Consider the following 27,712-nt stretch of genomic DNA (forward strand, 5'->3'; position numbering starts at 1 on the left):
CGATCACATGGGTGTCATCTGAACCCGCCGCGCCGACCCAGCATCCGCCCTCAGCACTAAGGTCCCGTCTCGGGTTACGGTGTGCTGCGATAACACCTCCAGCTGACGCCACCAACTTATCAATAAGTGCTAATACAATAATTGCATGGTCATCTCTGAACACTCGACTAGTTAGTTCCATATAGAATTTAATCCGAACTTCACAACCAACCTGACAATGATCCTATTATGTTTTCTTCCTTTATATTTTCGTTAGTGCTAGCAAATTAATAAGATACAATTTTTAAAATTATATTTAGTGCCGAAGATCACAAGTTTGCCAGTTTTCAATCGTATAATTAGAGTTTGTATGACGTATGACGTTCTTTGTATGACGTATGATGTAAACTGAAATTCGAATCAGAGAGTTATTCAACAAAACAAACTAATTCTTACCAAGTGCTATTTATACTCGTCGATACTAAAATCATTAAAATAATGCAAGATGAATGCCTGAAAATAATAATTTCAACATACAGATTATTTGGAACTACATAATCGATTTTGAGACTTACGGCAGTTGTACAGTAAGTTTGTAATACGGTACTTTTCAATTATAACTGGAAGAATGGATCAGTAGAAACACACCAGCAATATGACTCCCTTGAGGTGTGGAATGATGAGACACCTTCAATACCTTTAATAATAATACAAACCGTAAAGCCTCAGCAATCATGTGCAAGCATATTGATTTGACGCCATCTAGGCTGCCCGTGCGTCAATTTCGACAATTCCGTTTTACTCTAGCAGATGGCAGAGTAAACCGGATCTCTCTTGGGCGTCTATGGCTGAGTTTTAATTAATCTCACCGTATAAACACCGGATGTGGGAGTATAGAAAGGACTTCTTTCCGACTTCCTCGACCGGGTTTGAACCCGCGATCTTGGGATCCGGAGGTCGATACTACCGCTGATCCACAGAGAGCTTTAGCACTCCATGTCAACTGCGCACTCAGCACAGTCAAACGAAAGTAAGTCAGCATTAAATCGTCCCGCAAAGTTCCAATTCGCTATGAGACCAATTCGTACGCGGGTAGTCCAAATAACAACCAATCGAAAGACATCCAACCAAGCAAAAGAAGCCAGATTATTATTATTACTATTATTATTATTATCATCATGATCATTAAATCGCCTTTACGTCATACCGACACAGATAGATCTTATAGCGACGATGGGATAGGAAAGGGCTTGGAGTGGGGAGGAAGCGACCGTAGTCTTAAGGTACATCCCCAGCATTTGCCTGATGTGAAAATGGGGAAACCACGAAAAACCATCTTCAGGGCTGCCGACAGAGCGGTACAAACCCACTATCTCCCGAATGCAAGCTGATAGCTATAATAATAATAATAATAATAATAATAATAATAATAATAATAATAATAATAATAATAATAACACACAGTTCAAAAACATTAGGAGAACATGTCTTGTAACGTCTGGTAAGTGAACATTAATTTGGTAGATTCGGTTCCAATAGTCGTACAGCATACTCTGAGACCTTAGCTACTCAGGGTATGTCAGATCGAAGTTATACTCCATCTGTAGGCGTAGCCATGCATTGAACTGTCAGGAGACCGCTCAAAACAAGGGAATAGCGGTGCGACCGTGTGTCGTTTCGCGGTACACAGACTACTGCAGTCATTTGAGCACGTTGTACGTCAACCAGCATATGCCATGAGACATCTTAACGAGGTTCAAGTCGCAAGGACCGTCACTTTGATCCAGGAAGGATGAACTTTTCGTCGTGTTGCTGTGGACCCCATAGGATGACATATATCTGACCAGCTGTACGTTGCGACATCGTTCAGCAACTGCCAGAGAACTGCAACAAGACTTCTGGATGGTCACTGGAGTCACGGTGTCCGACCAGAGAGTAAGGAACAGGTTAAGAGAAGTGTCCTTACGACCCAGACGTCCTGTTCGAGTGCCCCCTTTAATAACGCAGCAACATCGCACAGCTCGCCTTCTGTTTGCTCGTACCCACGTCAACTGGCAACTTCGCCAATGGAGACCTGTGTTGTTCACAGACGAGTCCAGATTTCCCCTGACACAGCATGATTGACGTCAACGTGTATGGAGACGCCGTGGTGAGCAGTACATGTTTAATGTTGTCCAGGAAGGACACAGTTCTGTGAAGAAGTGGGGTGGCATCAGTATTGATGGCCGCACGGATCTTGTCGTCGTCCGTGGTAATCTTACCACTGCGGGGTACATCAGCAGATAATGCTACAGCATGTGTTGGTTGCTGCATACGGTGTTGGCCCTGAATTCGTACTCATGCATGACAATGCCAAGGCTCATGTAGCGCGCATCACCAGAGCTGACTTGCGAGAACTGGACATTCAAGAGATTGAATGGCCAGCAGTGAGTCCCGACTTTAATCCCATCGAGCATGTGTGGGATAGGCTTGACAGAAGTGTTCGTGGGCGTCCTGTTCCACCACAGACTCTCCAAGACCTCGAACAGGCTCTCATTGGAGAATGAGACCAGATACCGCAACGTGATCTCCGTTGACTTGTGCAGAGCATACCATGTAAGTGCTAAGCTGTGATAAATGCTCGTGGAGGACATAGGACCTACACCATATTGAAGCTCTCCAACTGTGATAAAAATCCACCCTGGAGAACTGTTATCACTTTGTTTTCGCCCATATTTGGACATTTCCGCTTGTGTTCCATCAATGTTCTTTTGTATACTTCAACGGTAAAGAATAAAGGTTTAGTTGGTAATATACCAGAGTGTGAGGTATTGTTTTGTGGAGCATGGCATACGTTCAAAAACATGTTCCCCTAATTTTTTGAACTGTGTAACAACAACAACAACAATAATAATAATAATAATCATATAGAGTATATGAATAAATTAGTTTTCCCAGATCACAATTTTGCTTTACGTCGCACCGACACAGATAGGTCTTACGGCGACGATGGAACAGGAACGGGATAGGAGCGGGAAGGAAGCGGCCGTGGCCTTAATTAAGGTACAGCCCCAGCATTTGCCTGGTGTGAAAATAGGAAACCACGGAAAACCATCTTCGGGGCTGCCGACAGTGGGGTTTGAACCCACTATATCCTGAATACTGGATACTGGTCTCACTTAAGCGACTGCAGCTGTCGAGCTCGGTAATTAAAAAAAAAAAAAATTGTTTTAGTCTTCGAGTAAACAATACGGATCATGGCTAAATGGTTGGCAATTTAAGAGTACCAGGTGTATGCAAAGGTTTTTGCCGGGTTTTGTGGTAAAGAAAACATGTATTTCATTTTCTGTTTATTCAAAATAGTGGCCGTCGGCTTCTAGCACTTCGCCCATCTTTCAGGTGAGTTTCGAATACCATGCCGGAAAAACTGCTAGTCTTTTGCGGCAAACCATTGATTGAGGCATTTTCCAACTTTCTCGAAATTACTCAAGTGCTGCTCTGTGAGCGCGTGCCCCATTGATGCGAAGAGGTGATAGATGGCGCCAGGTCGGGGCACTACGGCGAGTGCGGAAGGATGTCTCATCCAAGCGATTTCAAGGCGTTTTTCATGGTTTTGCTGTGTGAGACGGCGCATTGTCGTGTAACAAAATCACTTTGCCATGTCTTCTGGTCCATTCCGGTCGTCCTTCGATCAATGCGTGATTTAAATTAATAATTTGTTGGCGATAGCGTTGAGTTTAAATTGGGTCATCATCCAGTAACGCCTGCAATTGCTCGTCTTTGCACTTTTGTGGTCTACCGAGCGCACTGTCTTTCATAATGAAAGCACCACGTTTAAATTGTCGAAACCATGTCTCACATGTTCTAACCAATGGAGCGTGTTCACACCATATTATGTGTCTACCAGCAAACGGTGACTTTCCGCAGCCTTTATCTTTTGATCAAATAAGAAAATAATGCGTGACGCAAATGTTGTTTTTCAGGCACAAACGTTGACATGATCACTGAACAATATAACACAGACGTTAGTGTTTGGCGGACTCAACTTGTGTGTGTTGGTAGCTTAGTGTCAGACGAACAAACTGACGTATGTGTCAATTTTATACGCTGCGAACTGTTCGCTGGCGCCATCTCTTAGTGAAAGCGGAAACGGCTTATGCATACACCTGGTATTCATCCTCGATTCTAAGGGAGACGGAGAAGTAACTTTTCCCTCAAAGAACTGGGACTTGCTCGTTGCAGCTACAATGCCCAGAACGACACATTGCTTCCCCTAAACGCCAAAAATCATGGTACACTACTACACTATACTGACGCGAGACGTTGGTTACTGAATGTTATCAAGATGAAACCTTCCCTCACTATCAGAGTTACCTGAAAATTATATGAGGTTTACCACAACATAGTGAAAATTTGAGGTTTCTAATCAGATGTGTCACGATCTTCCCATCCATGAAGTGCTCATAACTCTTAACTTCGAAACTCTTCTTGTATATCAAGACAAAGAAAGGAGAACTTACGAGAGAACGTTACCTGGACAATGGCATTAAGAAAAAACGAACGCTGTTAGCTTTGGATCGATTAGCAACACATTCATTCTCCCGCACTTTATCATTCTTCCGTTTCTTTGTCCGATGATCAGAAAGTCTTTCTTCCTTTATACAGCCATAACGTGATGATATTGTTTAACCCTCAAACACACGCGTATGGGGTGGAATCCACCTCAGGTCATTTTATTTCCTAGTGAAATGTACAAATAATTTTTCTGTGCTCTCCCCGCTCTTGTACCTTTCTGGCTGGATCCCCGCGGAAAGAGTCATTCTTACATACTCTACCTTAAAATCTCCAATTAATACAGTAATCCATATTTTACAATACAATGATATGTGGGGTGGAAAGCACCGCCACGCGTGTGTCTGTGTCCTAAGATCTGGCGCGTGTGCTTGAAGGTTAAGGGGTAAAACAACCAGTTACTCCCTCTTTGAGAGACCAAGTAGCGTCTACCTTGCACACTCATTGTCTAAACACTGAATTTTATACTGTTCATAACGTTGTCCTGCGCTACCCGTTAAAAGTAATTTGAAAAACTGTAAAGACGATTTGGACAAAAATTCCAGCCTACTGTCAAAATAATGTAAATAAATTTTCGGAATACTATACTGTATTTATTTTGTTTACTACTAAGAAGAGTCTTCTTAACATGTACGTTTTATATTTCTAAGTGTTATATTGCGTGCTTTGATAGACTGAACAATTTAAAAGTTATATTAATAGTTGTATTTTTGTAGGTTTAAAACTTGCCAGCTATTCACACTAATGTGTTATTCTCATTTACAGAGCTCCTATTTGTGTATTGTTTCCTGCGTGACTTTCGCTTACCGAAGGCCTTTTGGTCGAGCCATTATTATCTGTGACAACTAACATAATCGAGCACATAACCTTAATGTAAAAACCACATAACATCTACAAGCGAATGATTACGGCAGTACAGCCAACAGCAAAAACTAAATTTACTCCTTCGGATGCGGTGGAGGCCTACTCACTAATTCTAAAAGAGTGATTCCCGGAATTATTCTTTGCAGAAGAAGGACACTTCACAGAATGAAACTGTGTGTGACCTCAGCAGTACGAAGCATGAAACCATAGTTTGGAACATGACTCACAACATAAGGTACCATGCAATTTAGACTAAACACCTATCTGGGTAATATTTATTTGATTACAGTTTCCAGGCCACAGGTTCAAGTATGTGCGAGAAGATATGTGACATGGTGGTTCTTTGATAACCGCTGCAGTCACCATAATTTTGAATGAAAGTATGCATTGTGTCGTTGTGCTGACGTATGTCATTTTGTGGGATGGAATTCCACGCCTGTTGCACTTGGTCAGTCAAATCAAAAATGGTTAATGCCGGTATTGGATGGCGCGGGATTTGTCGTTCCATAATGTCTCGTACGAGTACGTGCTCAACGGGCGAAAGGTCCGGTGATTTCGCAGGCCAAGTTAACTGCTCGACACTCTGTAGAGCACATTGGGTGACAGTGGCGGTATGAAGACGAGCGTTTTGCAGTTGAAAAATGCCCCCTTAAATACTGCGAAAGAATGGTAGTACAACCGGCTCGATCACCAGTGTGACGTACAAATCCACGGTCAAGGTTCTTGGGCTAACGATGAGTGTGCTCCTGCTGTCAAAGGAAATTGCTACCCAGACCATAACTCCTGGTGTAGGTCCAGTGTGTCGACGTCGCAGGCAGCTTGATTCTAAGCGCTCAACTGGCCTCCTCCTTACTAACCTACGGGCGTCACTGGCACCAACCCGGAAACGGATCTCATCTGAGAACACAACAGTTCCCCACTCCGCCCTCCAATGAGCTCTAGCTTAACACCACTTAAGTCGCAGATGGCAGTGATTCGGAGTTAGTGGCATGAACGCTGCAGGACGTTTAGCTCGAAACTATCCATCAAGTAATCGGTTTGTTACAGTTCGCTGTGTCACTCTGGTGTGAACTTAAGCTCTAATGGCAGCTGCAGGCTCACTGTCAGAACGACCCACCACAGCCACGCGGAGAATACGGTGGTCTTCCCTCTCCGTAGTGGCAATTTGCGATCGGACCCCGGTCTTCCTGAGACAGTGCCTTGCCGTGAGCATTGTTGTCAACAGCGATTCGCTGTGGATACACCCCTGCCAAGTCTTTCTGAAATATCGCAGAGAGAACAGCCACCTCCTCGTAGCCTTATTACACGGCCTCATTCGAATTCAGTAAGCTGCTGATACTGCCTTCTTAGTCTCCTTGAAGGCATGTTTGACTCGCACCTATCTCACAACGTGAACACCGGACAATGCCGAACGCTCACGAAGTGTACAGCGCGTAATTAAAACAAACTTGCTTGCTTGTGCTACTAGCACCACTTTCCGTCGACTACAGCACAAGTTTGAATATGAGTCATCTTTGAGATGTACAAAACACGCCTCCCGAATTTCGTTTATCCAGCACAACTCCTTCTTGGTGCTGAAAATTCATTTTCCGCCAGTGTAATACACAGTAGAAACAAAATTCGACCATTGCAAGAGTGAGGTTATCGGGAAGAGAAAGGAAAAGGCCATGACGAGGGGAGAAACTGAAAAGGGACTCGCTTAGTCTCATAAACCCAGCACCCTGCGGACCTAGAACAAGAAGAGTTGATGAAAAAATAGTCGTACAGAAATTTGAAGTTTGGTGCAATTAAACATTCATCTCACAAACTGAGAGATCTGGAGTAAAGGTTACTCCTCCCTCGCTACAGATCTCAAGGAAGAGTCATGTAAAACACCGCAGCAGCTTATCTATTACACATGAAATTTTGTAACTCCGAAAGTATGAAGCTTTCCAATTACTGTAAACAAATACTATTTCTGGATTAAAGCCAAATGTATATGAGTTCTTCTCTTCTACATTCATAATTCATCTCACATGTTTATAATATCACCAAAGTACTCGGTATACTTTATATTTAAGAAATCTTTAGGAAAAAGAAAAAAAAAACTTTCAGCCAAGCTTCATTGGGCTTCATCCGGGTAATGCGTACGATGGTCTGCTGCTGACAGTAGGCATAGAATGCTTCATGGAACGTACGTTGGAAGTCCATTCATTGGGGTATCACGAAGTCCGTTGGGCGAATCACGAAGTAGTGCTATAGGAAAATGATTATTCACCACAATCCAACAGTTGTCACTACAGAAACTGGTTTAAGATAAGTACAAAAACTTTCTGAAAGTTACTAAAATGCCAAAAAAGGGCTTCTACATTCATAATTCAACTCACTTGTTTATAATATCACTAATTCTCAATCACTGACAAAGTGTATGCAACGTTATCAATATTTAATATAATATATACGCATGATTAAAAGCAATGTGACAGAATATGAGGATGTTATTGTAGAACGAAACCTATCATCCTACTTAAATTTGTTCATTTTTTCACGTATGCTATAGTGTTACACTTCGTGTTTCGACAGACTGAAACTAGTACTGCAGCCTATATGTTATATTACCATCATTGTGCACTGGCTTCCCAGACGATCTCAATATTTAGTGTGGACAAGCCAGTAAATTTACTGCGAGGTGTGGCGTACAAGTGTAGGTACATATCTTCCTGCATTGTCCTACAAAGAAGGCTTTATGCACATTAACCACCAGCGTCTTGGAGAGGTGTGGCGAGCCCAGTGGGGTAAAACTAGTAATTTCACGATCCATATTCGCAATCGGTTAAATTACATTATATTTCTCTCCTGCCCTTCCGTTCAGAGTAGCCCGAGTTCGATTCTCGGCCAGGCCGAGGATTTTATCCGCGACTGGTTAATTCCTCTAGTTCAAGAGGCGGGTGTTTGTGTTCGTCTTAATACGTATCTTCATCTACATACAACAAGCCAAGAATAACGGCCGAGATGATTCGTCGTGTTGACCACACGACACCTCGTAATCTGCAGGCCTTCGGGCTGAGCAGCGGTCGCTTGGTAGGCCAAGGCCCTTCAAGGGCTGTAGTGCCATGGGGTTTGGTTTGGGTTCATCTACATACAACACATCACACTACTACCAACCAGCACATAAATACGTTATGGTGAGCACATCCCTCCTAATAAGGTTGGGGTCAGGAAGGGCACCCGGCCGTAAAACGAAGCATCTCTCACACACACACACACACACACACACACACACACACACACACAGTGTCATCCTTAAATAAGTTATAAAAATGGCAGGAAGAAGAAGAAGGAGGAGAAGAAGACGACGAGTCATTTCTAATCTCCAGCCAGCAAGCATACACGACTTAAAGTCTTATAAATTATTTTACTAGGAACCCTAACAGCAGATAAATGTTCCACGGCGAAACACTTGTGTATATTGGTCGTCCTTCGAAATAGTCCACCTTGAAAAGAAGCGAACATTAAGTAATTGGACTAAATATGTAGCCTAGACAAATGATGGAAACAAATGATCCAAGTAATCAATCATAAAAGTACGAGGTGGCACAGCAGTGCTTGTAACGGCTGGTAACTGACCCTGTTGGATAACTGTTCCGCGTGTCATCTTCTCCCAGTGGCCATGAAACAGATCCCACAGACTGTCTAAAACAATGCTCCCTCCTGTCCTTGTTACCTCCGCAAAATAATTATCTCTAGAACACATTTCCTTCATTAGATCCTGGGACAACACCCTTTTTTCCACGCATCGTTACTTCCGTTGGATAACACAGCTCAAGCAGTGGGTTGGATAGTCCGAGCCCAACCAGGGAACGACTCAAGAATATGTCCGAAATCACCGTTCCTATTCCATAGTTAACTGGTATGCCGACTCTGCAGACCATTCCACAAATTCATCACAGAAATGAGCAACAGGTTAGTTACACCTCCATGGTTCTTCATGGGGTGATTAGAGATGACTTATACTTCAATTGTAATTTCTAATTACAGTATTAATGTTTCAAGTGTAACAACAGTTTGAAAGTATAGAGGATTCTCCTACGCTTAAATTCGAATTGTGTACGAAACCACATTTCCAGCAGACTTCCTTCGAATATCATTCAAAATACTACTGCTGGAAACTACAAATCATTGTTTCCGAGTACTAAACTAAATTCGTTCCAAATATTTGCGAGTCACTGTTATCTATGATCTGTATATATGGTTAATCACACATGCAGATGACAAGAAAACAAATGACTGTCCAAGCGAACAATTTAAAGACATATCATTTTTTTTCATCAGTCCTTGGGGATGTCAGTTTCCTAATTCACCACAATAAAGTTTGTAGATATCTAAAATTGAGCCTCTTAAGGGGGCATATACAATTTCTAAAACTGAAAATTACATCACGTTGTTATAGTACAATAATGGCTTTACGTCCCACTAACTACTTTTACGGTTTTTGGAGACGCCGAGGTGCGGGAATTTTGTTCCGGAGGAGTTCTTTTATGTGCTAATAAACTACTGACACGAGGCTGACGTATCGCTCCTTCAAATACCACCGACTGCGCCAGGATTGAACCTGCCAAGTGGGGGTCAGAAGGCCAGCGCCTCAACCGTCTGAGCCACTCAGCCCGGGGGGACCACGTTATAAATTTTGTTCCGTCCTAAAAACCCTATCAAAATGAAATTCAACGTGCCTTATATTTGAAACTAGCTCCTCAATGTACATAGAAATGTATTGTCCTACTTTTTAAGAGCTTTTGTTTGCTAGATTTTTCAAAATTGCCACTGTAAAATTTACAATTCCAAGAATTTTTTTTTTTTTTTTTTTTTTTTTTTTTTTTTTTTTTTTTTTTTTACAATCTGAAGTGATTTTCTAGTAGTCCTGAAGTCAATAGTCAAATTAACAACCTAAAGTTTACTGCCATTTTAAGAATTTCGAAATTATCTCGTAATATTTATTAGAAAATATTTTATAATCAATTTCCTGTTGAATACTTGAGGTTCAGGTTATAAAAAGTACTAGGAAGAACCGTCATGCAAAATTTCCTGCTATTATCTTGAAAACCGCAGAAATTATGATGTAACTTGTTTCTAAAAACATTTTTGAAAATACGAGTGATTAATATACGCGCGGCAGGCTGGAGTTGGTTTAAATCTTCAAATCTCAAACCATGGCAGTATATTTTAATTCATAACTCAATAATAATAATAATAATAATAATAATAATAATATTATTAATAGCGTATAGCCTCTGGTGCAGGTATTTCGAGGTGACTCCCACGCGGCACCTGCGCGACTGATAACTCTTAATTTTATAGATGGTGGAAGTTCACTTGAGTTTAATTGTGGTAAAAATATAAAAGGATGCGAGGTGAAATAAATTATATTAATAAACATGAAGAAAAGATTCAGCAGAGTAACATACGAACGCTTATGCTTAGAAACACACATTTTTGGAATTTCCATTTACAATACACGGTGATCCAGGGGGTACTCAAATGTATTCTGGATGTAACACTACAGCACGAATCCATCACACTGAAGGTTGCGACTTCTGAACCTTGTTGTATTAAGTGGCAAAATATCCAGGCCATCGGCCGCTAGAAGCACCTGAAAAGCCTATACGGTGGGTGGACAATGACTATGGAAAATTATGAAAATTCTGGTATTTTATTATTTCATTTCAGTTTGTACACAGTTTGTACCTTATTTCATCAGATTTTGAGTGGTTAAATCTAGTATTCTTATTTCTGAATCACGTAAAGTTGTAATACTATGTAGCATCCCTCTTTGACCATAGTCTCTGTATATCCATCTTGTGTCTTGCCGATACCGGTGTGTCGTTCGAGTCTCCTCTGTCGGCCTGTAGTGTTAGTTATCTGTAGTGTATTTTTTTAAATATGTAATTTAGCTAAATTTATGTTTTGGATTTCCAGTATGTTAATTGTTGCCGTATTGTGGTAGGAATTTTGTGTATGTGTTGTGGTCATCCATCCAGTGGGTGACCACGCCCAATGATGCTTAACTGTGTAAGTGTGTAGTGTGTCTGTATGTGTGTGGTGTTTTGTATGTGCCTAAGGTAACGTACTCATTCAGTGACATGGCTAGCACAGCGTGTTTTGTATACGATGTGGCTCGCCCTGTTGGAATTCAGGGTTTGCCTAGCTTAGTGTTGCGTTCGGATATTTGCAACGCTGCATCGTATGTTAAGTTCGCAACTTGCTCTTTTAGCATATTAAGAGAGCAAGTTTTTGCGGATGTTAAGTGAAAAATCAGCATCTGGAGATGTTAAATTTGGAAAAAAAAAATCAGCATCTAATATTTGCAGTTGGTGGCACACCGCCTCGGCTATACCCGAGTTCCAGTGCTTTGAGGAAGTGAGAACTTGATTTGTCTTGGTGGGGGATTTTTGGTGGTTGGGGGGTTAGTTGATGATTAGCTGTCTGGAGGGCATATTGGTGTGTGGAGTCTGATTTTGGGCCGAAAGTAGTTTTAGTAGGAGAATGTTGAGCAGGGCTGAAACGTCCTGGTTGGACTGGGTAGAGAGATCTGGGACGGAAGGTCCTGGGTTCGAGGGTGGAGGGACTGGAAGATTTAAGAGCGGGGGAGGTTTATTGTGTGAGGATAAGTGTTGTGCATGTCTGTAGTGTATCTTAACTGCCCTTTTTTATGAAGGGCCATCCAGGGAATGAGGCGGCGTGACTGCCTTGACAGTTGGCGCACCTCGCCTGGTCCCGTGGCACCTTGCAAGCAGTGTGGCGGTGAGAACCACCACATCTGTTACAGCGGGTAGGCTCTAAGCACGTAGCAGCTGAGTGATGTAATTTTAGACAGTTAAAACACGGTGTTACGAGTGCGGGTCTGCGGGGGGGGGGGGATACGGGTTCGAGTCCCTGTAGTGGTGTTACGTGTTGGTGTTCTGCTGGACTTGTGAGCAGGATTTTTACGCCTGTGCCCTTAGTCTGAGTGTATTTTTGCAGTGTATCCGTGCTCGGTGGTGGGACTGATGAGATCCCACTCCCTGGCTCCGCGGTAGGTTGGGGGGTGAGGGGGGATTGTGGTGAGTGTCTGTGCATGTGGGTGGGTTAGAGGCTGTTTCCGGAGATAGTTCAGCCTCGGTCCCGTCTGTCTGAGTGATCTTGCTGGATTTGGGGTGGAAGGGGGGAGAGGGGGAAGGTTTAGGTGCATGAATCGGAAGTTTCAGTAGTAGCAGTGGGAGGAGGAGGGAGGTCATTACTGGCGGTAGTGTCGGATTTTAGGTTGATTTGGATTGGGGCGGGGATACCTGCCTTTTGAAGTATGCTGAGGATGAGGGGGATTGATCGGTTTTTGATTGGAGTGATGAGGAGGTGACAGTTGTGTGTTTCCTCGATGACTGCGATGTGCCGGTTGATGATAGGTTGGATGTTTCAATAACTGATTGACGGGTAAGTGGAATAGTTTTGATAATAGCCATAGTAATATTTTGAATACACTTTCGATGCTCCGTAGCACCAATGTTGTAATAGCGTCATCACTTTGCCATATTTGTTGAAATGTTTTTTTATTTGGCGAACATTACTGCAAACAGGGTTTTTTAACTTTCTTCTTAATTATATTCCAAACTCCTTTTATTGGAAGATAATTTTTCACTGATAACACTTTATGTTATCAGCTAGAAGAATAGCGAGCCCTAACGAACTCTAGTGGTGGGCAACTGAATTTGTACCATAGCTACGTTAGGTCAAAAGAAATGCTCTATCTTCATCTACAACAGGGGTGACCAATCGAAGCATGCGTGCCAGCAGTGGAATTGAAAGACTTCTTTAAGCTGCACGCCACTGTTGTAGTTTTGTTCGTTTATAGTTGAGCATTCTCAGTACTTCCCCCTTTCTTAAAGTCAGTCTACTATCTCACGTCGTTCGAGGACGGGTCCAGTTCTAACCCAGCCATTCAAGAATAGTGTCTTCTTGCCTGTCAGTTTCCATCGCTGCGGGACATGGCCCTGCGGTACTGCTGTAGTTTTGAGTCGACATACATATGTGGAAACACTTCTTCTGCTCTGAGCATGGTGTCCGGCATCTTAAGAAACCTGTTGCTTTTGGCAACATCATCTACGAGCACGAATACTAAAGAACTGATCAACAAAAATAACGCCCAAAAGCCTTACTAAGAACTAAGTTTATTTTTGTTTCATGTCACTGCTACCAGTGTTGAATGTTATTTAATTTGCAAGATAGTTTCAATATATTATTACTAGAATGATTATTTATAAGGAAAATATATACTTTTCATTGAACATGTAGGAGTCATTAATTAGAAGTTGTTAGAGTTGTGTGTGTCGAACCCTTGTCCAGTTTCTCTACGGGGTCGGGTATGAAGTGAGATGAATCTTCCTACCGATCCTCAGAGGAGTAATGAGATGAAATGAATGATAGTAGGAAGGCATACGGGTGAAACGCGGTGCCGGCACATGGCCTACTGTTGAATAGCACAAAGGGATCTTCTCAAGCCTTACCGTCTCAATCCGACGGACGAATTACCATCACCAGCGCCATATGCCCGCAGTCCATATGAGAGAGGTTTAGGATGTAATCAGGGCTTTTGGCACGCAATCTAGTATTTGGAATAACATCACCTCTCCTACCCTGCCGGCCAACATTCTGATGGTGAAATCTTTTTGGACCAACGGGACTCGAACCGGTTAACAATGGTATCAAGCCCATATAAACTTGATGGCCACCAGGCAGGATGCTATTAGTTTTAATTCAAATATAATTTCTTTTCTCTTCCTGCAATATATTCTAATGTAATTATACAGAAATACTGTAATTAGAAACAAACAACATTAATCATTTCTAGCATCCTTGGCGAAGGCAGAGGAGGGTGGTGAAAATGTGGAGTGCCACATTCGAAATTTCGAACACAAAAAATGGGTTGGTCACCATTGATCAACAGTCTCCTAGAAAATGTTATGTTACAACTCACCTGTTTGGCTTTCGTCTTGGCTCGCGAGAGGTCATCGCAGTCGGGATGGTCTTCACGGGTTTCGCGAAGGATGGACTGGAAGTACTGCTCGTATCGTGCCAATCGCTGCACCTGAAATAGCAAGTGATCACATCTCGTATATTTTTAAACAATGACAACTTCATACAATGATTTCAGTTCTAGGATCTAATCAATACAAATATAGTCTCTGTCGTATTTTAGAAAACATTGAAATGAAACTTGGTTTTTAAACCACCTTTGTCATATTTTTGTTAAATAAGTATCATGTGCAAAAAGTGAAGGCGAGCAGAGAACTACAGAAGTAGAACCAAGGATTGCGTTCAACAACGAATAAAAGTGGCCACGCGATGTCCGTGAAAATGTACGTATTTGAGCCTAGAAGATATGCCAATCCACCAGTAAAGGAATGTCTTCGAGAAAATCTGCGCACAAAACGTCAGCACAGTCGGCGATCAAACTACTTTAGTCTGGCTTTCCACTTGTGTTGTAGAACTTTTCTTAGCATGCTGGACCACGAAGACGGCTGGTTACCTCATGGAGCACCATAACTCCATTAAAAATTAATGTTTCCACTTGAAAACTTCTTTGTTGAGCTTTCCTTTAAAAATACATTTATGGGATGGGTACAAACATGGTCTAGAAAAGATCCAATGAGACGCTGAATTTAAGTCGTTTCTCCTTATTACACATGCGTGTGAAACATTCTAAAATGGCTGTTTTCCTTGAAGAGGCGAAGGGACATCACATTTTACCTCTATGTTTACATCGACTAATTGCAGGCCTGGCACCTGCTGGCAAATTCACAGCAACAGAAAATATAGAAACTGCGAGATTCACACAATCATTGCCGTCCGGGTTCATGCGTTAGTACACGATCGTGTGAGTCTGGTGGGAAGGGGTTAAATCATAACGAACTTAATGTATATTCCGAAATTTCTAACTTCTTTAGAAATCCCTTGTTTGGTCCTCGAAACACAATGTTTTTAAAAACAACCACCCGCAAGTCAAAGTGGCCACAGCAAAATTAGTTAGGAGTATATAACTCCTGCGACTTGGTAAATTCATACACAGTTAATCCCTGAATAGACTGAAGGAAGGTAAATTACGGAGAAGAAACCAGATTGTTCGTCATCGTATTCTGATAAATCGTGGCACAATTCCAGCTGTTCCTTGACAGCCATGCAATGGTTCGCATTACATTTACAGACATCTCAAAGTGCGCATTTCAGAAGAAATACTGGTTCTCCGACCTATCTTAAGAGAGCAGAATATATCCCGTCATAATCCCTGAAAAGGATGTTATACGAAATTTACCCGTTTTTATCCTACTAGTAAGATCCATAGGTCAGATAAGTGCAGCTCACTGAAGAGAATCCAAGGATATTGCATGACTCAGATGAGAAGTACTTTAATTCTACTGTCAACCATCGTCGAAATGAATTTTCGTAAGTTTATCATTAAACTGCCCTCTATAATACACTCCATTCGTCCTTTCCCAAATTCCACCAGGCGACCAGTAGTCTTCTACAAGGCAGCGTCGCAAAAAGCCAATGAGTATGAGATTGAACCCAAATGTGAAACGTTTATAGATCAGACGTGGGGGAGAGAGAAAGTATTGATAATGTAATCGGAAGATAGACGATCCATCGAAGATGCCATACCGCAAGAAATACAGAATAAGATTTTTTTAAGGAATCCCATGAACACACAGGCATGTCTAAATCCGCGCCCACTGGTGTTTCCTCTCCAAAGAGAAAGTCGATTCGTTTCCATAAGTTGGAACAAATGAACAACCGGAGAAACTTCCTGGTCAAATAGCTATTATTCATTTATTTAATTACTTATGATATATGGCAGTAAGCAACCAGCTGTAAAAGGAAAAAGCTACCGCAATACCATGGTCTCCCATGAACAAGTTAATGTCGACAACACAATTCTCCCCGACGAATTCAGAACACTTCTGTTATCTCAGTTAATCTAGAAAGTAAATATTTATCTCCTGATAAGGCCCCTTCACTTCCTTATTTGTGTGTCAGCTAAGGCTTGTATTGCGATTTGTGAATCCATTTACGAAACAATATCTGAATTCCAGGAAACGAAAAACTTATCTTTTAACGTGTAACAAGTGGGGCGGGGGGACGCTCACTTGCTGCTGCTGAATATATTATAATGGAGAAAATCTTGAGCACTTCCCAATACACTGACATAACCAGATGGAGAAACTTGGAATGTGTTCTTGCTCATCCGCTCCAAAGTACACGTTAGAGCATAGTTCACATCTTCCTATTTCTTCCTGACATAGAATATATCCCCAAATATCAACCAAGCTCGCAATTGTGATCAACGGTATTCTGTGCGAAAGAAGTCAGCTCCTGGACGAATGTATTAGACCATCTTTGCTGTATGAGAGTGAAAACAGGGTAGACTCAGGATATCTTGCTCATTAGCTGGACGAAAGACATGAACGTAACGAGAATGACTGCTGGTAAAAATACATTACAGCAACGATGGCAGAAGGGAACTCGGAATGAAGAGATAAAGGCTAAGTTAGGACTGAACTGAATGGATGAAACGCATAAACCGGCCTCGGTGATGGGGTCATACGAGACGAATGGAGGAGAGTAGGCTACCTAAGAGAATAATGGACTCGGGCGTGGAGGGTAAGAAAAGTAGGACACTATGACCACGATGGTTAGACTCAGTTTTTAATTATTTGGAAATGAGAGATGTGGAATTAGATGAGGCCACATTGCTAGTTGCAAAAAGAGAAATTTGGAGGCGTTTTGTTAATTCACAGAGCCGTGTACACTGAATGGCCAAAGGCATAACACACTATATTGAAAATTAATGTACCCGTATGCACCAAAGAAACTCACCCCAACCCCGTCAACTTGCGTACTGTCAGAACAACCAAATACCCATACATATTACAAAATAAAATCTCCGGTAGATGCGAGTCTGTTGTTTAAGCGGACTATGTATAGAACCACCGAGCCAATTACGATGTGGTTCTCGCCGTAGTACAGAGCATTTATTGAAGACTTTTTAGGTGATAAAGGAAGCCAAACAGTGGCGATTTTAGGGAAAAATCGGTCATGAGCGCTTTCTTGGCTGACGTTGCCTAAAACATCAAAGATAGACCTCAAGCGTGGAAGAACTGCTGGGCACGAAAAGTCCTGCAAGAAAGATCCGGACGGTAAACACCTATCTGTAAAAAGGTAGTCCTCAATAAATGCTTCATGTTATAATGTATAGTAAAAAAATAAACCTTAAACTTAGAAAACATTCGAGATGAATCAAGTTATCGTTATCAAAATAAATTGTTTATTCATCTCAACAATCTTATTAAAATAAAAATCTCCTGAACAGCAGGTAATTTGCATGTATGCTTTAGGAGTGACTGTCGTTTCAGATAAAGCGCAGGTATGGCAAGCTAATAGGCAGACGGGCGGAAAAGGAAATCTTGCAAGGACTATAATCAAAAATTCAAAATTGCTACCGTGCAAAGCGAGGGCGGGTCGCTCGTACTGCAATATAAATGAAAGGAAAATAGAGAAGCCGCCAGCTGCAAGACAAAGTAACGAGTTAACTTCTCGTACGCTGGACAAAATCCATGAAAATACGGCTGTGAGGCTCCGTTAAATGAATGTAGTAGGCCTACTACAGATATACATTACTATTTAGGGAAACTATGCACACGATAAAGATATACCCTTAATTATTGAAAAATGAAGTTGTAGAAATGTGAAAAAAATATTGATCAACAGAGAAAAATTATTAGGGAACTGATTCAGAGTAACATTTCGAACTAACTGAGTGAAATCACCGAGCTAGTTGGATATGCTTTGCGGATCGAGTAGATGCGTGCTTGCATTTGGGAGATGATGTGTCACTTTCGAAGCCCAGTAAATTATTTTCCATGATATTCCAGTTTCACAATAGTATCAAAAAGCAGTTAATAATCTTATTGGTTTCATGTCCCACGAACTACCTTTACAGTTTTCGGAATTTCGGAGCCGGAATGTTGTCCCGCAAGAGTTCTTTTAATCGAAACTGCGTAGTTGGGGTCAGAAGGCCAGCGCCTCTACCGTCTGAACCACTCAGCCGGCCCGAAAAAAAAACAGGATAATTTTTACCCTGTTAAGCAATCTTATGACCGCGTTTTGATTAATTTTGGCGAGTAAACATGGGAGTGAAAATCCATAACCTGTTTCCAGTCATTCGACCGGGTCGGGAATGGAACGAATGAAGCCCTCATCTAGCGGCGAGGATAGAAATTTTGCCGGCTGCCGAAGCCTATCGCATTCCTCTGGGGCAATGAATAATAAATTACAGATGAAATTAAATTATATTGGAGAGTGTTGCTGGAAGGAAAGATGGCAGGGAAAACCGGAGTAAAACCTGTCCCGCCTCCGCTTTGTCCAGCACAAAGCTCACATCGAATGACCGGGATTTGAACCACGGAACCCAGCGGTGAGAGGCTAGCACGCTGCCGCCTGAGCCACGGAGGCTTTCTCGAGTAAACATGTTAGTGTCGACTGAAAATGTTTCTGCCTTGCAAACATCCGATTACTCCTCCCAAGTTCGAACCTGCGATCTGTCCAGTTCCGTGGCTTTGGTCCACCTAGGGGTCCAGATTAGATTCCTCGCCTGGTCGGGAATGTTGCTTGTTGATGATACTTGTTGTTTAAAGGGGCCTAACATCTAGGTCATCGGTCCCGAATGTTAGCCTTGAGTGGATACTTCCTGGTTGCGCTTGTCTTCAGCATAAGATTTAATCCTAGGTAGGGCCCCGCATACATGTCTACTTGTCCCTAAACATAATATACCTATATTTCATTATGTATCAGAACTTACTGTTAACAGCTACATTCAACACAAAACTAAAATGGAGTAATGAGTAATAAATGTCCATAGCGTGGGAATTCAGCATTAGTCTTCATCACCCTGAGTGAATTTCATACTTTCATTTATTCCACTTATTTTTGATAAATTCATTGGCGTGTTTCAGACCTAGTAGTAGTAGTAGTAGTATTAGTAGTAGTAGTAGTAGTAGTAGAGTAGTATGAAACAATTAAAATGCCGATAAATTTAATTTGAATAATCTGTTTTAAAAAATTATCTCTTCCCATTTGAATATATTCTGCGTACGCCACAGCCTGGGACATAACCACGACGGACACAGCCCAACTTCTTACAATGACTATAAACCGCACGTACGACTTCAAGGCTAAAGTTGCAATTACTACAACCTCGTTCCACAGGCCAGTTAACACACCTTAACTGAATTCACATGTCAAGAGTGGACAGACTTGGACCATCATCCACCCCGTCTGGATAGAATTACAAGCAGACAGACTTCTGCCCCCCACGCCACACCGTAATTCGAGAAGAAATATTAAAGAAGATAAAAAAGAGGGATTCTAAGATGTATTTATGATAAAGATCTTCCCTTGTATAGGCCCTCCCTACTTCTTCGACGCCATACTTTCAAAATGACAAGGAAGTCAACTCCAGTTAACCACTGCATCTATCTAAACAATCTTTACCTGTCACGTTCAGAAACGGCAAGTAGAAAATCGCATTAGCAATGAGGAAAGCTTAGGAGGGAAAATACATTCTATGCAAAATTCACAATAAGAAGCGACCTAACATCGAGTGAAAAAAATAAAAATAAAAAAACCTAGGGTTGATCGATAACAACGTGATGGAACGGGCGAGCTGCAAAGTGTCAGGCAGACCTACTACTTTACCCACAACCTAAAACGGAGAGCGATATTAAGGCATTCCGGTTTTACAAAGGAATATTCAGAGTTGGGAAGTACTGTAACTGAGTACAAGTAATCGGATTACTTGTAACGATTGCATTGTTAGCAATTTTTACTTGTAATCGTTACTTTTTACAAAAATGTAATTTTACTTGTAATTAAATTCTTCAAATAAAATTGTAATCGTTACATTCTAGTAACTGTTACTTTCTGGTAATTGATATACATCGCACGGAAGCAGAAACGGAGGAAAAGTAAATAGTATGATGATAATTTTTCTAGCTCTACTACAACAGAACCAAGAATTTCACCGTTTCTGGATGAGGTACTTCCAAAGACATCATACTTATCCCAACGATGTTCTTACAATTAAAGTCAGGTATTCGTTCAAGTGCCCCTGTAGGGTGTCTTTTCAATAAATGCATATGTACTTTCCCCCCAAGTAGGTCGAGGCTTAGCAATGAGAATGTTGAGAACCAATTATTGTATTTGTCACGTAAACGGCAAATTGTTTGATTATTATTAGTTTTACGTCTCACCCACACAGATAGGTCTAATAATAGGGACGATGGTATAAGAAAGACCAAGGAGGAAGGAAGGAAGGAAGGAAGGAAGGAAGGAAGGAAGGAAGGAAGGAAGGAAGGAAGGAAGGAAGGAAGCGACCGTGACCTTAATTAAGGCACAGACCCAGCATTTGCCTGATGTGAAACTGAGAAACCACCGAAAACCATCTTCAGAGCTGCCGACAGTGGGATTCGAACCCACTATCTCCCGGATGCAAGCTCACAGTTGCGCGCTCCTAACAAATTTGACTGAAACGGTCAGAATCATCTTCAGTGAGTTTCCTATTTGTTGATCGAAGAAAAGAATGATGTCAAAAACTAACTGCTATGTTTCTTCCAATTGTGGAAAGCAGAGCTCTTACTTCGATAATTAAAACAAGTCAACCACACAAAGTTGTCAACTGTGGTCATAAATCTTTCATGAGAAGAGCCAAGTTCAATTCCACTGGTTGTGTATCCCAAAGAAGATATACAGTACGTTAGTCATTATTCTGAGGTCTCTTTTTCATCATTTGTGCAGCATAAATGACACAAGAGTCCCACAAAACGAAATACAGACAAAACAACACAAATATATTAAAAACCACAACACTACCCTTTCCGCTAAGCGACAATAAATAAATAAATAAATAAATAAATAAATAAATAAATAAATAAATAAATAAATAAATAAATAAATAAATAAATAAATGGTAGTATTTTAAATGATACATTTCGAGGACTAACGAAATGCACGTGTCAGTCACAATATAGCGTGCGTTGGCTGCAATCAGAACAATGAAGAGTCTTCATCAACGGCGGGGACGCTGCCATGCCAGCTGTAACTCACACATTCGTTGATCTGTGATTTCTTCACTTGGCAGTAATTTATTGAAGTGGCTAGTTCATCGTACATGTTGCCTATAAAAAAACTTAACATCCATCCTCCTTTAGAGTTGTTTCTAGAAGAAACACACGTAAATCCTTCATAATGGAAATACAGATAATGTACGTATATCAGAAAGTGTTCTGGACCATGCCAACTGTAACTCACACTTACGTTGATCTGTAACTTCTTCACTTGGCAGTAATTTACCGAAGTCGCCAGTTCATCCTACAAGTTGCCTATAAGAAACTTAACATCCAACCCTTTCAGAGTTGTTTCTACAAGAAACACACGTACATCCGTCATACTGAAAAGACAGATATATCAGAAGGTATTTTGGACCTCTTCCTGCTAACAGTCTTCGACGATGAATGAGTATGTTGGGGCAGTAAATGAAAACGAACCGACAAAGGAAAACCGAGCAGAAATGAGCATAAGGTAGGAAGAAGCGACAGGAAAGAGGCAATGCTGTCCACTTGTGAGCAATAATAATATTCTTCCTGATCTTTTTCCATTCCCATTTCTGCACTATATGCGGATTAAGGTCAGTTTTAAGGCCGGATGCCCTTACCAACACCACGCATTTTTAAAAGTGAAAATTCTAATACGGGAATCGAACCTCGGTCGTCCAGGCAATAGTAAATGCATCCCTTCACACAGAGTTTGCGTCAGGAAGGACATCCAGCCGTAAAATTGTGCCAATATGAGACACCGTTCACACCGGTGTACCTACCAGCATATGGGATAATAATAATAATAATAATAATAATAATAATAATAATAATAATAATAATAATAATAATAATAATAATAATAATAATGAGCGTGCTGACCGTGCGGTTAGGGTCGCACAGCTGCGAGCTTGCATTCGGGAGACGGTCGGTTCGAATCCCATCGTCGGCAGCCCTGAAAATGGTTTTCCGTGGTTTCCCAGATTCACACCAGGCAAATGCTGGATCTGTACCTTAATTAAGGCCACCGCTGCTGCCTTCCAAATCCTAGCCCTTTCCCATCCTTGCGTAGCCCAAAAGCCTTAATGTGTTAGTGCAACGTTAAACCACGGTAAGGTAAGGTAAGGGTTATTCTGCCCGAAGGCAGGTCCGAACCTCTGCAGAGGTGTTCCTGAGCTAGAGTTTACGTGCGGTAGGGTGGCCAGTTCCTTTCCGCTCCTCCATTCCCTTACACCCCCACCCCGCGCCAACAGCGCGTGGCAACCCATCCAACTCCTGACCACGCCCAATGTTGCTTAACTTCGGAGATCTCACGGGATCCGGTGTTTCAACACGGCTACGGCTGTTGGTAAACCACTAGGGAAATAATAATAATAATAATAATAATAATAATAATAATAATACCCGTGTGGGGATTTACCAGTTACCTCCATCGGGCGCGTCCCATTGGAATTGGGGAAGCTCGCTGGCTCTGCTGCCAGCAGAGGGTAGTAGGGAAATGAAATACCACCGCGAAAAAAAAAACTGGTCCCTTGCCAGGGTTACGGCGAAGACTGGTAAATGACCAGAAGCCAGAAAACATCTTGAGGCAACCTCTAGGGCTAACAACCCTAGTTGTAAAAGGATGGGTACCCGTCCAAAACAAAGTCAAGTCAAGAAGCATGATGGTACAACATTTCAAGAAACATACCCCAGGGGGTAAGTCTTCGGATAAATCCCTCGTCGTGAATGCCACGGCGCACGAGTCTCGTTCGGATTCTGGGGGAGACTCGACATCATGCAAGAGGCGAGTCGAAGTGTCTCGGTGTACCCCGAAGAGTCAAAAACTCAGGCCAAAATCCAAAACCTTTCTAGCAACTTTAAATATAAATTCACTTACACAAACTGGCAAGTTGAAAACCCTCACGAAAATCAGATATCCACAATGGCCCTACTAGAAACAAGGTACCCGGATGAAGAGATTCTTGAATTTGAAGGCTACCGATTTTTCAAGAGCAAAGCGCAAAAAGGAATCCTCAATGGAGCTGTAATGCTTGGAACCGCGTTTGCTGTTAGAACCAAGATCCTTAAATCGGTTGCAAATTTCGAACCAGTGAATGACAGATTGTCTATACTAACAATTAAATGCGCGAACAAAACCTACGCCCTAGTTAACACACATGCTCCGACAAACGATAAAAACAAGTCTGATCGAGACGAAGTTGATAATTTCTGGGAGCTACTGGATGAAAAATTAAACAAAATTCCCAAACACCATGTCAAGCTTCTTTTTGGTGACTTCAATGCCCAACTAGGTCGTGAACAGAAGTACAAGAAAGAACCAATCCCAACGACAAAAGACTGGTGTCCATTTGCGAAAAACACAACCTGCAGGTCATGTCAACCCACTTTCGCCATCTACCCAGAAAGCAAAGGACTTTGCGTTCTCCCGTCCAAACTCTCGGAGAGTTCCAAATAAATCATGTGGCAATCTCCAGGAGAAACAGCCCTGAGATTATGAATGTCAAAGTAAAGAAAGGCATCAATGTGGCCTCAGATCACTATATGTCTCTGATGAAATTCAAACCAATTCCTGCAAACACAAGGAAGACTACCAAACAGATCACACGCTTCGACAACGATACACTTCGGCAAAGGGTCGAGGAGTTCCAGGAGAAGGCTAAACCGCAAAGCCCCATTGAGACCAATGAACCCTTATTCAGGTACCCAGATTCCAGACCACCCGACAAAGATGAAATCAAGCGCCACACTGCCCGTCTCAAAAATAACAAAGCGCCGGGGGAAGACTCAGTAGTAGCAGAGCTATGGAAATATGCCCCAGAGGAATCACCTGATATCTTGCAAAAGCAAATAGAAGAAATTTGGAGCAAGGAGACCCTACCCGGAGATTGGAAAATAGCTTTGATCCATCCATTACACAGGAAAGGCAGCATGAAGAACATCAACAACTACAGAGGAATATCTTTGATACCCGTGACTTACAAAATTCTATCACTTGCCATCCTGGAGCGTTTGGAGGCACAAGTCGAACATCAAATAGGTGAATACCAAGGAGGGTTCAGGAAAAGTCGCTCAACAGCCGAACAGATCAAAAATCTCAAAACGATCATCAGATATTGTACACTAAGGTCCAAGCAGTATGTGTCTGTCTTTGTTGACTTTAAGAAAGCGTACGACTCCATTGACCGGGAAGTCCTGCTAAACATCTTAAATGAATTTGGAGATGATTTGAAACTGTTGGCATTAATTAGAGCTACCCTGACCGACACAAAATCCAAGTTGAAGTTCCACGGATGTCTCTCGCATTCCTTTGACATCAAAACAGGAGTCCGACAAGGTGATGGGCTATCCCCGATACTCATCAACTGCGTTCTTGAAAAGATCATCAGAACCTGGCGGGCGAGATTACAGGAAACCAACTACAGTCCACTAACAATAGGAACCAAATCTAAGGGGATCACAACAGACTGCTTAGCATTTGCCGATGATATTGCCGTTCTCTCAAACTACGTAGAAACCGCTAGAGCTCAAGTTGAAATATTAAAGGAAATTGCCGAACAAACTGGTCTGTAGATATCGTTTGAAAAAACAGAATGACTAACATCAAAGATGCCCCACCAAAACTCCATACAAAATACGGGGACATCACCCGAGTAGACAAATTCAAATGCCTGGGTGAGATCATCATGAAAAATGGACTGGACAAAGAAGCACTTCAGAAGCGAGTACGCAAACTGGAAATAGCCTACCAAACATCCCGCGCAGTCTACAACAAAAAATGCCTTTCCCAAAATATCAAGATACGTCACTATGAAACAGTTCTGAAGCCAGTAGTTCTATATGCAGCTGAAACCCTGTCTCTAAATGCCAACAAAGGACTCCTTGAAGAACTGGAGAAAAAAGAGCGCAAAATTGTGAGAGGAATCTTGGGATCAAAGTACAGAAATGGAATCCATCAAAAGAGATCCAACGAAGAAGTCTACAGCAAAATAGAGAAAATTACTGACACAATCCGAAAAAGGCGGGCAGCACGATTTTACGGTCATCAGAAAAGATGGGACGGAAGTTAACTAAAGAGATCTTTCACTTTTTTGATTCAAATCCCAAAGCCACAATTCCCTGGATTAGAAATACCAAAGAAGACCTACAAATGCTACATATCTCAGCAGAAGATACCCTTAACAGAGATTGCTTCCGCGAGAAAATATTGACGAACGGGCTAAACCGAGACGAGCAACCGAAGAGAAGACACGTTGCCCCTTGGACAGAGGAGCGTAAGCGGGCCCACTAACAAAGAATGAAGGAAATTTTGGCTCTAAAGAAGGCCAAGTTCAGTGTCAAATGCAAGAAGACTTAACGTGGTCCTTGATGGCCCCAGCGAATTATATAATAATAATAATAATAATAATAATAATAATAATAATAATAATAATAATAATAAACGCATTGCCTCAGCTACCGAGTTACAGTCTTTTAAATGGTGTCATCTAGACGGCTTGCCAACCAATTGCGATTGCGTTGCTGTACTTTTCTGATCACCCATGAGAGTTACAGCAAACTAACTCAGCATACCTCTTTAATTGCCTAAAAGTTAACAAGGAAGTTTTCAAAAAGTATGTTTTCCCCAAACTATAAGTAGTAACCACCTCCTAATTATTGAGATAAACCATATTTCATTTTACGACCCTTTCTCTTGTGTAAGTACTTTTTTTTTTCTGACTAGTGTTATTAACATGTACAAAAATAATACCTTTCGTGAAAATTGTAGCTAAAGTTGTAGCAGAAATCGGAATGTTTAAATGTATTTCTCGCTATCTGCATCCCTGTTCACAAACTAAGGGAAACCGATAGTTGATATTATGCGTGTATTTTGCCCTAGTGTATGTTAAAACGTGAGCAAAGTTTTGGAACAAATAGTTTCTTACGTATGAACCAACAAAAGAGGCCATAAAACACAAGAAAAATTTACAATCTTGATGGTGCCATGTTAGTGTGCCTGTACATCCCGAGGCATTGCAAGTTTAAGATACGATGCTCGTAGCTGTTCATGCATTCGGAACTTTACAACATTACTAGAGAGTTATATACGACAATGAACACGTGCGCTAACAGAACTCCAGATTCAAATGCACGGCTCCAAATTAGGCGCAAAGCCACTGAACCACTTGTTAAGTTTATTACTGCGTGCGTGTCTCTGCTTCTGACCTCAGCATTCAGCAAGCACGTGATGGACGCCGGTTGAGGCTGTGGCACACTGTCTTTCGTTCGCAATACATCTCCAGTCATGAAAGCAGTGAAAAAAATCTTGCAAAAAGATCTCAATCACCAACAAACTTTTAAACGTAAGAGCATATGGTAAAATGAAATGGCGTATGGCTTTTAGTGCCGGGAGTGTCCGAGGACAAGTTCGGCTCGCCAGGTGCAGGTCTATTGACTTGACTCCCGTAGGCGACCTGCGCGTCGTGATGAGGATGAAATGATTATGACAACACATACACCCAGCCCCCGTGTTAGCGAAATTAACAAATGATGATTACAATTCCTGACCCTGCTGGGGATCGAACCCGGGACCCCTGTGACCAAAGGCCAGCACACTAACCATTTAGCCATGGAGCCGGACAGAGCATATGGTGAGGTTTCATGTTCGTTCCTCCGATACCAAATTCAACTTTGGGCATTGATTATCTGTCATCGTACATCGTTTTGACGGTAGAGCAGAGATGATATCAAGCCAAGTTCTTCAGTATCCTAACTATATATTATTTTACTTCCTTTTTGTATGAATTCATGGTCTTTTACTACAGGATGTAGCGCCACACGAACAGTTTCATTTCTGAGTAACTATGTAGACTTAATACCGACATTCAGTGCAACGATTTAAAGAAGGATATATTATGTGCTACACCTCTGGAAATAGATTAATATGTGGACTAAAATTGTTTCTCAAATAATTTTGAACTAAACAAAGAAGTTCAAACATTATGAAGAGAAAAAACGTTTGAATAAATAGTGTACTGTTCCATTATTTATTCACTGTCGTAAATAATATTCAAGCAAGGTTGTCGGTCTTGGTTCAGGTTCTTGGTAGCCACCTGTATTGCGAATATCATCCGTCTCCAAGGAGAACACACATACTTGAATGCCAAAATACGACAAAACGAGAAGTC

General features: G+C 41.6%; 1 protein-coding gene across 4 annotated transcripts in view; it reads right to left on the minus strand.

Annotated features, from left to right (window-relative positions):
• Positions 1 to 27,712, minus strand: part of LOC136858688 (uncharacterized) — a 748,600-nt gene that overhangs the window by 148,819 nt on the left and 572,069 nt on the right. For all 4 annotated transcript variants that reach the window (XM_068225668.1, XM_068225667.1, XM_067138420.2 and 1 more), the window contains exon 2: positions 14,378 to 14,488. In XM_068225668.1, the coding sequence (XP_068081769.1) occupies positions 14,378 to 14,488 (111 nt within the window). The remainder of the gene's footprint in view (positions 1 to 14,377; positions 14,489 to 27,712) is intronic.

The sequence above is a fragment of the Anabrus simplex genome, chromosome 1 (assembly GCF_040414725.1).
Source record: "Anabrus simplex isolate iqAnaSimp1 chromosome 1, ASM4041472v1, whole genome shotgun sequence".
Classification (NCBI taxonomy): domain Eukaryota; kingdom Metazoa; phylum Arthropoda; class Insecta; order Orthoptera; family Tettigoniidae; genus Anabrus; species Anabrus simplex.